Here is a 12,368-nt window from a genome sequence, read left to right as displayed (position 1 = left end):
TTGGACAGGCTCACCTTCTCCATATATTGGGAGCAGTTGGACTCCTGCAGTAGATTGGAGGCTTCTTGTTTGTAATACTCGCCGGTTTTTGTCAGAAACGGCCCCTCGAAGATTTCCTGATAAAACTGGGGTTAAAAGAGAGGGTGTGGTCTTCAAATCAGACGCATGAGTGCAAAAACACACACACTCCAAGCATGCAAATATGCACACAAACGCTTGGGGTCGGTAAGATTGTTTAAATGTTTTTGAAAAGTATCTTATGTTCAACAATGCTGCATTTATTTGATCAAAAATACAGTACAAATAGTGAAATATTATTACTTTTTAAAATAGCTGTTTTCTGTGAGAATATGTAGTAAGATGTAATTAATTTATTCCTGTGATTAAAGCTGAATGTTCAGCATCATTACTCCAGTCTTCAGTGTCACATGATCCTTCAGAAATCACTCTAATATGCCGTATCCGCCATACTTTTTTTTTTCAGGATTGTTTGATGAAAAGATATTTCAAAAGAACAGCATTTATTTGGAATATGAATCTTTTGTAAGATTAAAAATGTCTTTACTGTCACTTTTGATCCATTTAATGTGTCCTTGCCGAATAAAATAATTACTTTTTTTAACGGTAGAGTACAAAAAGTACATTTTTTAAAATATTTACAGAAAATATTACTGAACTTTATATGTAACATTAGCATAAAAAAAACTTTGAATCAATGTAACACAAAAATAACATGCATCTGGACCGAGATTCTCACCTTTAGAGGAAACTTTTTCTTGTATTGTTCAACATGAACAAAGGAGTTGATAACCCCGTGGATTACTTTCTGATTTGGGTCCTCCCCACATCGGTCGCTACGGAAACAACATCAAAACTTACTAATTAATCTGCAAATGTATCCTCTGCAGAACTGACATATAATCAATAAAACTGAACTTGGGTTCAGGTCATGCAAAAGTGTCTGTGGGACCAAAGACTTGCCATAGATGCGAATTACGAACCGTAAATATATTTACAGTAAAACACAACAGAAACAAGCAAGTGGGCAGAATGGTTTAAAAGCTTGAACGTGAAGCTTGCATTTTTGTTATATTTATATTATTAACATGGTATAAAATGCTTATCGTTAGAGATTTTGCTATATTGTGTATTGCCATATGTAAATCAATAGCACTACTGACACTTGAGTGATGAAATGCATGAATTAGTATATAAAGAGTGGGATGTGCTTAATGTTTAAAAGAGTAATAAGTGCAATATATTATTAAGGACATGCTGTGCATACCATTGTGAATTCAGTTCTCTTTCACGTTTTATTGAGCTTGAATGGTCGAATACACACGCAATTCTGTCTAAATGCCCATCGTGTGGAGTATTCATGCAAACACAGCTGTTATTACTCAAGAGAAATAAACAGTTGAGTGTAAACCGGATGTGTGTGTATAATGGATCCATGCGTTTGGTCTTAAAGTGACAGCAGCCTAATAAACCTACTTGCTGCTCTGTGTCATTAATGCTAATCACACAAAAGATAAAACAACTCACTGCTCTTGAGTGAATCACTTTTTAAGCTTTAATAAAAATGAATTAATATTTAATTCATACAGTGAAGACTATGCAATATTTTATATTTTACGTTTGATTATTACATTTCTGTAGTAATTCCAACATGTTAAATAAACCTAATGTACCTAAAAAACTTAAATTTGTTTAATTTTCATTTTTGTTATATGCTATTTGTCCTATTTTTTTTTCTTATTTGCCACTTTTTTTCTTATTTTTAATAAACGACATGAGATCAAATGAAACAAAATAACTATATTGTGATATATTATTATTATCGTGAAATAAAATTTCTCATATCGTGAAATAAGAATTTAGTAATATTGCCCACGCCTAAAAGAGAACTAGGTGAACTACATTTCTATGTGAATAAACTACAACTGGTTATGCAATTCCGGTGTAATTCCTGTGGGTGGAGCACAATTTTATTCCTTTAGGAATGTTAATTATTAATTGCTGTTTATTGATTACGCTTGGCTTGCTCCCTCAAACCCTTGGCTATTTGTAGAATTGAAGTGGACAAAAATCATACAAAAAGACTAAAATAATGAAATATTCAATATTGACCGATACAAAATAAATACATTTGTCAATAGAAATAAAATAAAGTAAAATAATGGTTAAAGTAAATCAAGTTTAGGCAAGACACTACAGGTGAATAGGGTAAAATGTAACTAGCAGATATCACCATGAAACTTTCCCTGTTGATTACCGACATTAAGATGAGAAAAAAAAAAGTATTACACGGTTTCTGTAATTTAATGTTTAAATATGCAAATTAGGCATTATCTAATTAAATATGCACTAATTTGCATATATTTTAAAAAACAAAATCTGAGTATGGGATAAAGGTTCAAAATTATTTTTTCATTGTGTTCACATATTAGATGGGAAAAAAATTACAGAGGGATTTATGGATATCTACTTTTGTTATCCTGTAAATCAGAATATACCGTCAATAGCCTTAAAAAAATGTTTCATCATGTTTTTTGGAATAAAATGAATAATATATTTACAAATCCCTTTGTAAATGTCTTCATAATATAACTAGGTACAAGACTGGAGAGTTTGGTGTATATCGGTGCTACTGAAGTGAAGATTTCGGACTTGGAGTTTGAGAGAAAAGTAATTTTGAGAAAACGGGCTTTAAAGATTTATAAGATTTTAGAGTTAAAGGGATAGTTCACTTTGAAATAAAATTTTGGTATGTTTTAGCTTACCTGAAGGGCATCCAAGATGTAGGTGTCTTTTTTTCCGCAGTAGTTTCAATTTTGATATTTTTAGGTCAAACCGTTCTTGTCTGTCAGTCATATAATGCAGGTCTATGGTCACGGTCTCAAAGAGCATGCACAGAGTCCAAATTAAACAATTCCCCATCGTCCAAATGAAACAATTCCCCATCGTCCAAATTAAACAATTCCCCATCGTAAGTACACATTGATGGCCTAAGACACAAGCGGTTTGTGTGAGAAAACTAACAGTATTTATATCGTTTTTACCTCTTATACACAGCCACGTCCAAGTGATCTGAGGGCGCGAGCGCATCCTGGTGTGTGACGTGTATGCAGACTGGTGCAGAGTATATATACACTAGATGTCGCCTTGGCTACGGCAGTTCATTGGAACGAATGTCTTTAAGGCGACATATAGTGTATATATCTATGCACCAGTCTGCGCACACGTCACACACCAGGAAGCGCGCGCGCCCTCAGATCACTTGGACGTGGGTGTGTTATAAGAGGTAAAAACGATATAAATACTGTTCGTTTTCTCACACAAACCGCTCGTTTCGTGTCTTAGGCCATCAATGTGTACTTACGATGGGGAATTGTTTTAATTTGGACTCTGTGCATGCTCTTTGAGACCGTGACCATAGACCTGCATTATATGACTGACAGACAAGAACGGTTTGACCTAAAAATATCAAAATTGAAACTACTGCGGAAAAAAAGACACCTACATCTTGGATGCCCTTCAGGTAAGCTAAAACATACCAAAATTTAATTTCAAAGTGAACTATCCCTTTAAATCCCCCCTTTTACTTTCACGATTGGTTGCTGATAAAAAGGAAATGACCATATTTGGATCCGACAACACTGTACAGGAGAGAGAGAGCTTTCCAGCGGTGTGTGTGATGGCAGGGAGCAGACAGCGATCGCGGAGCATTGGGATGATTTAGAAAGCCAACTTGTGTTGAATTTATGAGAAATCTACAGACGCAAAAACACAAACTGTAGTAAAATAAAGACCTAAATGTGTATTTCGGACTTTTTTATCACCACAAGTCTGAAAGAAGACAAATATCCCAAAATCTCAAAATTGACCAGTGAAAACAAAACGATGCTTTTGCCTGCCGTGTCTCGCCTTAAAGTAAATAACAGTTAAATAAATGAAACTGTTTCGAGGTAAAGTTGTATTAAACCTGGAAACATTCCTCCCATCTTAAGGTTTAACCTACTTCTTGATCTCTTTCAGAAGCATCCCGATCAGCATCGGTTGAAGCGGCTCGATCATTAACTTCCGCCACATGTCCAGTGCAAGCTGCAAATACAACAAAAACTCCACTGTTTATGACAGAATAAAAACCCAATATGACATCTGAACAGTGAATAGCTCATCATCCTATTGATGATTGATTGATCATACCTCTCCGATCTCCATTAACGGCTCGTTCATGTCCACTCCTCCGTATCCATACTGCAGGTCTGCTTCGGTCAGCTTGTTCTTCTTAATAAACTGTGTGTTAAGGTACCTGCAGCAGATTCATCAAAACACTAATTAGGGAAAAGCAGTTGCTATTATTCTAAATGAATGTTGATGCACAATAAAGCCACGGGTGACGTCACTTCAATAGCCGCTTGTTTTCACAGCTGACCAAGAGCAGCGGGACAGTGACGGGGTTCAGGCGGTGAAACCAAGCAGAAACTGACCAAAGCCCTTGGCGAGGCCGACTGCATGCCAGAGAAACAAAACCTTGTGCACTCAATGTAGCGCATGCTAGTGAACACTCACAATCAGTGCTAATGAAATGTATGATATCAAATGAAGATAACTATCCCTCTCCACAAATCCTCAGACCGGCGTACTAATCCTGCTCTCTTACCAAATTTGTAACATGCATATTGTGTGTGCAAACTTTCTGAATGCATGAAATAACAGGAAAATCTAGTGTGTGTGCCAAACTGTGCAGTTTACAACAGGCACACTTCAGGGAATACCGTATCCCACAGTGCAACGCTCCCGGCTCCTAATGAACTGTTATTTTAACATCCCTGTGGTGACGGATTCAGACAAGTTTACACAAAACTAGATTAAGAATTGCAAAACTATTCAATTACTTTTCATGTCTGATATATAAAGGGACTGGACTTCTTTTCAAGAGTTTGGGATCAGTACGATTTCTTTTATTAATACTTTTATTCAGCAAGGATGCATTCAACTATTGTAAAAGTGACAGTAAAGACTTTTACATTGTTACAAAAAAACTATTTCAAATAAATGCTGCTCTTTTCAACTTTATAGGCATCAAATAATCCTGAAAAAATGCAGCAAATCATCATATCAGAGTGATTTCTGAAGGATCATGTGACACTGAAGACTGGAGTAATGATGCTGAAAATGGAGTAAATTACATTTGACAATATATTACAATAGAAAACAGTCATTTTAAATTGTAATACTATTTCACAATATTACTTTTTTTACTGTATTTAAATGAAGAGCATAACAGACCTTTAGTCAGTGTGTACTAATATATATATACGGTAGGTTTAGCATCAGACTGATTTTCTTAGGCTAAAGTTCAAGATTTCTAGTGTTAAACGTTAAACTAAAGTAAAACACAAAAGACCAATAATCGAATTCTTATACAACCACTCGATCACGATATAGCCTAATATAAACACTTATTTAAGTTAGGGTTCACCATCCAAGAATCACACCGGCATGAACACAAACACCAAAAACTAAAGTAGTGAAGCTCAGTAAAATTAATTTCAGAATTAAAAGTTAATTTATCCACATTTCATCTGTCAACCACTTGATATAGAGCTGGTAAGTCCCGCCCATCCGTAAAACCCCACTGGACCTCTAGGTTGAAAATCGTCAATGCAAGTGAATGTGAGAAAATAATTATTTTCTGGTCCCGTTTGAATTGTGCCATGAATGTGAACATATGTTGTCTGTGAATTTTTTATATAATTTTTCATGTTACGAGTTTGACAGTATATTGTATGATTCTTTGGCTAGCAGTTGTGGAAAAGACATAACGAGAAAGACTACATGTCGCCTATGTGACGTCACCCCATAACACACTTTCCCTCCACTTGTTAAACCACGGTGCTAATGCTGCGATAATCTATGGAGACAGATCGAGATGCCTGTGTGTTTTGTACCCAAATGTCAACATTCAAAACAAATGGGCTGTTCTTTCTTCAGATTCGCGTCGAAAGCAGCGAAGAGTTGTAGTCCACAAAGTGCTCTCACACAAAGTCTAACCGTATCAAACTTCTACCAGCTAAATTGTAGCATTCTTCACACGAAAAATTATATTAAAAATTCACAGACAACATATGTTCACATTCATGGCAAAATTCAAACGGGACCAGAAAATATTTATTTTCTCCCATTCACTTGCATTGACGATTTTTCCATCTAGAGGTCCAGTGGGGTTAGCGGAAGGGGCGGGACTTACCAGCTCTATAGTTTAGCAAACCTGGTAGCCCCGCCCCCAACTCCACCATTGGTTGAGCCAGAGAAAGACAACCTATGAACCGCTTATGTATAGTTGTCTCTGCACATTAAACTCGACTAGGAGGATTCGAGCACTGACAAACACTGCACACATCACACGAACTCCCAGCGCTAGCTGAACTCGCCTGTATAAGCAGTCCATGTACTCCGCTCCTTTGCTGTATTCCTCCCAGTATCTGTGATACATCACCAAAACCTTTTCTTCAGACTCCAGGACTCTCTGAAAGACACACACACCACAGTGATATAAAAGACATCCGCGATTAAAGGCTAACGGCACTGGCTGAGAGCGAGGCGTTCTTACCTTGAACAACTGCCGGACGTGGTTCTCCAGAAACACCTTGGTCTCGGTGTACAGTCGCTCCCCTAAAGGCTCTGGATATGCCACACACAGCGCGTATATGTCACTGAAGCTCACGTTAAGGAGGATTTCATCAAGGATGCATGAAGTTAGTCCACCTTTGAAACTTTGAAAAGTTAGACTTTGAAAGAAGTCTATTCTGCTTTTATTTGATCAAAAATACAGTAAAAACAGTAATACTGTGAAATATGATTACACTTTAAAGTTACTTGTAAAGTGTCATGTGATCAAAGCTGAATTTTCAGCATCATTACTCCAGTCTTCAGTGTCACATGATCCTTCAGAAATCACTCTGATATGATGATTTGATGCTCAAGAAACATTTTTTGTTATTATTATTATCAATGTTGAATATATGCTGCTTTATATTGTGGTGATTTTTTAAGGATTCCTTGATTAGAAAGGTCAAAAGAACAGCATTTATATGTAATAGAAATCTTTTGTATCATTATAACTGTCACTTTTGATCAATTTAAAGCATCCTTGCTGAAAAAAAAAAAAAAACTTGCAAAAAAAATCTTACTGATGCTACCAAAGTTATGAATGGTAGTGCAAAAGGTACGTATAAAAGACATTTAATAAATGGCAATTATGGCTTAGCACCCACATAAAATAAAACCTCCAATAATCTGATTACAAGAAACACTCAAAAGGAAGAAGAAAGAGGAAGCAATATTTCTCAGCCGGGACAGTGTGTCAGGAGGATACGAGAAGCGGTCGTTCCACGTCGCTCTCTCCACGTAATCGAGCATCACGACCGCTCTGATCGTCGTCAGGAGCTTGTTCCACGTCTCATCGAAATCCACCACCCGCGGCTTTAAGGACATGGTGTGTGGCTTCGGCTTCCACTGCGGGGGGAAAGACGTGAACAGCCAGGTGACAATCAGCCCTTTACAGCGTTCCCTTTAGTGTTGATGTTAACTAAAACCAAAAGCATTAAAAGCATTTCCGGGAATTGAAATGGTGAAAATAAACTGAAATTGAAAGTTGAAGTACTAAAATTGTTCAAACTAACACAACAGCAAAATTAAATAGAATAGAAATATTTAAGCAAAACAAAAAATAATAAAAATGAGAAAAGTTAGAATTAAAATGAAAACTAAAAATATTTGAAAAAATCTAATTCAAAGTATTAAAAAAAATTATAATAGTATAACTAATTTTAGAAAAAATGACTTTTGCAAGTCAAATGGATTTTTGTTAAAATGCATTTTAGAGAAATTCACAAATTAGTAGAAAATCCCATGTTTTTTCCCCATTGATTAGTATTTTAAAATTCCCTGAGGTTTTCTATAACTTCCTAAAAGTGAAACTGTACCTCCTAGCACATGCTGATCATAAATTGTTCAAATACAATTTTGTTTTTCAGAATTTTGTTTTGATCATCAATATACTTGTAGTATAAGACCAATATAATAAAGATACTTCTCTATAATTATTATGAGTTAACTTGAATAATTCATATTTCCAAATATTTTAAATAGTTTGTTTGAAGTTCAAAAAAATAATGAATACATCTTTGATTTCTGCAATTCGTCTCATTTGCTATATCTATATTTTATATCAAGTTATCAACCTCCTGCTCTCAATAATTTAGCGCCGCTTTAAACCCCTGACAGTCAGTGTTGGGTGTAATTAATTATTACGTAATTAATTACTTTTCCCTCGAAAAAGTAAAGTAAGGGATTACTCTTACTTTTTCTGTAATTTAATCATGGTTACTTCTGAGGTAATTGCATTAAATACTGTACGAACAATTCTATATAAAACAATAGTGGATTTAACATCAAAATTGAATGTTAAAATATATGTTTCTAATGTAACTTTTCCCTTTACACACTTTGTTCAGTTCAATAATAATTTATGCAATTGTATATTGTTCATTTGACAGAATCAAAACAGCAGTTTCATGTCAATCCTTGTATTGTTCAACTGTCCGAGGTTGATATGGGATATATTTAGAGCGTAATTAATAATGCGTAATCTGATACTTTTTACAGAGAGCAACAGTACAGTAATCTAATTACACTTTTGAAGAAGAAATTATTAACAATCAATGAATTATTTTTTTTATTTGATTTTTTTAGTAACTTACCAAACACTGCTAACAGTTGACCACCACAACACACCAATTTAACTATAAATTAATATCAGTTGACACTTGACAGGTCTGTCTAGAAGAGAATAAAGACATGCATGTCTGCTCTCTGCACAAAACAACCATAAACAACATCACATTCACGGGGAAACTAATTATTGGAGTAACTGATTGTCACAACAAAGGCAGATCAGTGAAGATCAACTCATTATCTCAGTGTCAACATCCAAAATAGCTGTCAAGGCACATCAAAATATCAATATCATGTGATCTACATAGAAACATCCCTATAAATAGCCAAAACAAATGAGTTAACACCTCAAGTAAATCCAGTTACTGTGAAACAGAGTCACCCCCAAAACTGCAGAGGCCTAGTTACACATATCCATGATATGACTGCATTAAATCAGAAGCTGTGGGTTATTTTAAGCAGACGTGATTGAATAACAGCTGTGTGCTGTGGTAAACAAACACGTACACGTGTGTTTATAAGCGATCGGAGTGTGTTTATGATGTAAAGACAGTGTTATGGAGCTGAAACTGCAGCTAACGTCTGTGCTAGCATGAGCGCTGCTCATTCACACACACACCTGAGATTGAGAAAGCCCTGCTGAGCTGCGAGTCTCGGGCGGTCAGGAGGCTCGGCTGGGCCGGGTCTGGATGTGTTGTCCACGGGTCAGTGTGTCACGGCTGTGGGTTTGAAGTGAAGCTGTCAAGACGCTTGATTCCTCTCTCTCTCCCTCTACACCTCTGCCATTGCCTTTCACGGACTGCACCACTGCATCAGCTGTAGGGGTGGACGAGCGCAGTTAATGATGGACACAGTTATAATAACCTTTGACCTACACGATACGTTGAATAAGCGTTTATTTTTAAGGTAATACAAATAATGTGTATTAATGGGATAAACTGTGCATAAAATGAATGATAATCTTGAATCGCAGCTTTTACCGGACTCCCCCTTTTATTGGTGGTATGACCGAAAAGTACGGCAGCTGTTCGCGGACAAAGTCGTGACAGAAGAGGCATGAGTAAGAAAATTGACAAATCTCTTTTTCCTTAACGCTCCAGGTCCTTGACGGTTGCATTAACGATCATTTTAGTACTTTGTAGAAAGAAATGTTTGGGGGTAAACATTCTATTTTTGAATTTAGCTTTACTCGTTATGATATTTCAGTTTTAACAGAACAAATAGCCCATAAGAAATCAGATTAAAATTTATTTTTGTCATAAAAATGTGTTTAGGCCTACACTGAATCTGTAATGGTTTTTCAGAGTCATTTTAAAGGTGACTTAAATTGAATCATATATATGTTACCGATCACTTAATTACAACAAAACTTACGTTATCTTTGAATCATATCATATTTGTACAAACTATAATACGGTTGGCTATACCTTAATAATAAGATAATTTGCACTTGGACTGGGTGTAACAGCACTGGTGGACCCCAGGAACACAAGTGAAGCCCAAAGTAAGAAGGCCTAGTGTAACCGGTCCTACTCAACCCGCTTCGAGCAGGATTCGAACAGGAGTCTCCAGTGTGGAAGGCGCGCACGCTAACAAGGATGCTAAAGACCTCAGCCGCTAGCACACCTCTTGAGGCTAGGGGAGTGAGGTTTACACGCACAGCTCTTACTGGCCACATTCGATTCACTAGTGTCTCTTTAATATGTTATATTTCAATAAAAAGAGAAAATAATATTGTTTTCTAAATTTAATTGGTCAGCAATAAATAATTCAGTCATGTATGGATGTATGCCGGGTCTTTTGGAAACAGAACATAAGGAAAGCCAAAGGCCCAGATGGTGTCTTAAATTATTGGCTGGATAAAATTATTTCAGACCAGTTGCTTTGATGTCTGTGGTCATGAAGTCAGTTGAGAAACTGGTGTTGACCACCTGAAGGACACCACTGGCCCCTTGCTAGACCCTCTTCAGTTTGCTTATCTGGTCAGTTGATGCTCTCGAACGCGGGACTGTACTTCATCCTGCAACATCTGGAGAAACCGGGACTTGTACAAGGATCCTGTTTGTGGACCTCAGCTGGTCTTTCAACACCATCATCCCAGATATCCTCCTAACTAAACTGACCCAGCTCTCTGTGCCCACCTCCATTTGTCAGTGGATCATATCCTAGTAAGGCTGGGAAAATTCACTTCCAACACCCACACAATCAGCACTGGCGCTCGACAGGATTGCATTATCTCACCTCAGCTCTTCTCCCTGTACAACACCGACTGCACTGCAAAAGACCCATCTGTCAACCTCCTGAAGTTTGCAGACCGTCTGGTGCAGTCGCAACAACCTCACTGTAAAAAATATTTTCATGATTTGTTATCACAACTTTTAATCTTTTGTCAAATCAACTTAGATAATTAATGTGGTTCAGATAACATATATTTTGAAGTTCTATTTATTAAACCATAATCTTTTGTCAAATCAACTTAGATAATGTTGTTCAGATAACATATATTTTGAAGTTCTATTTATTAAACCATAATCTTTTGTCAAATCAACTTAGATAATGTTGTTCAGATAACATATATTTTGAGTTTCTATTTATTAAACCAATCTCTTTGTTGCATTAACTCAATTTTTTAATTTCAATGAACTCAAAATTTTAAGGCAACCAGGTAACTTACATTTTTAAGTTAAACCTTTAACTTAAAAATGTAAGTTACCTGGTTGCCTTAAAATTGTATAAAAATTTGAGTTCATTGAAATTAAAAAATTGAGTTAATGCAACAAAGAGATTGGTTTAATAAATAGAAACTCAAAATATATGTTATCTGAACAACATTATCTAAGTTGATTTGACAAAAGATTATGGTTTAATAAATAGAACTTCAAAATATATGTTATCTGAACCACATTAATTATCTAAGTTGTTTTGACAAAAGATTAAAAGTTAAGATAACAAATCATGAAAATATTTTTTTACAGTGAGCTGAACACGCTCAAACATGTGGAGATGATTGTGGGCTTCAGGAGAAACATTAACTCCATTGACCATCATGAACAGCACTGTGGAGCCATTCAGATTCCTGGGCACACACTATATCTCAGGACCTGAAATGCCTAATATGCCATTACATAGAAGCTGTTGGCCTGGGATTTGCCTCTTGATCGTCCACAGCAGATACAGGGCAGTTCTCCTGTGCTTGGACAGCTCTCAGCTCCTTAATTAGATGTTTAAGACCGGTTTTAGATGGGAAGAAGAATTCTCTCGTGTAGTCTGTTTCTGAGTGCGGTTTCAGGATTAAGTGGTGAGCTATCAGTAACACTGTAGATACATTTAAAACTTACTGTATTTACATTCTTAATGCACTTTCCTGGTCTTATTGTATGTCATTCATTGCAGCACGTTATTAAAATGAAAAAAAAAAAATATATATATATATATATATAAAAATGTATTGTGATGCTTTCCTGTAGCTCAAACAGTAGAGCGCTGGCGCTTGCAACGCTAAGGCCATGGGTTTAATTCCCAGGGAAAGCAAGAACTGAGAACTGATAAGAATGTAAAATGTGTACCTTGAAATGCAATGTAAGTCGCTTTGGATAAAACCAAAATGTTTATCTAAGTGAAAC

At 36.1% G+C, this 12,368-nt stretch overlaps 1 protein-coding gene across 2 annotated transcripts in view; it reads right to left on the bottom strand.

Moving 5' to 3' along the window:
- cul2 (cullin 2) overlaps positions 1-9,559 on the bottom strand; it is a 30,763-nt gene extending 21,204 nt beyond the window's left edge. The window contains exons 1-8 of one of the 2 annotated variants that reach the window (XM_079863219.1): positions 9,365-9,559; positions 7,385-7,524; positions 6,620-6,722; positions 6,441-6,535; positions 4,210-4,315; positions 4,022-4,104; positions 758-854; positions 15-125 (exon numbers count right to left, since the gene is read on the bottom strand). In XM_079863219.1, the coding sequence (XP_079719345.1) occupies positions 15-125; positions 758-854; positions 4,022-4,104; positions 4,210-4,315; positions 6,441-6,535; positions 6,620-6,722; positions 7,385-7,503 (714 nt within the window). In that variant the 5' untranslated portion in view covers positions 7,504-7,524; positions 9,365-9,559. Of the gene's footprint in view, positions 1-14; positions 126-757; positions 855-4,021; positions 4,105-4,209; positions 4,316-6,440; positions 6,536-6,619; positions 6,723-7,384; positions 7,598-9,364 lie in introns of both variants that reach the window. The other variant, XM_079863220.1, reaches the window with a different exon arrangement.
- Positions 9,560-12,368: the final 2,809 nt, after the last annotated feature.

Source organism: Squalius cephalus (assembly GCF_949319135.1).
Source record: "Squalius cephalus genome assembly, chromosome: 25".
NCBI lineage: Eukaryota > Metazoa > Chordata > Actinopteri > Cypriniformes > Leuciscidae > Squalius > Squalius cephalus.
Note: the sequence above shows the minus strand (reverse complement) of the source record. Positions and strands in the feature narration are given on the sequence as shown.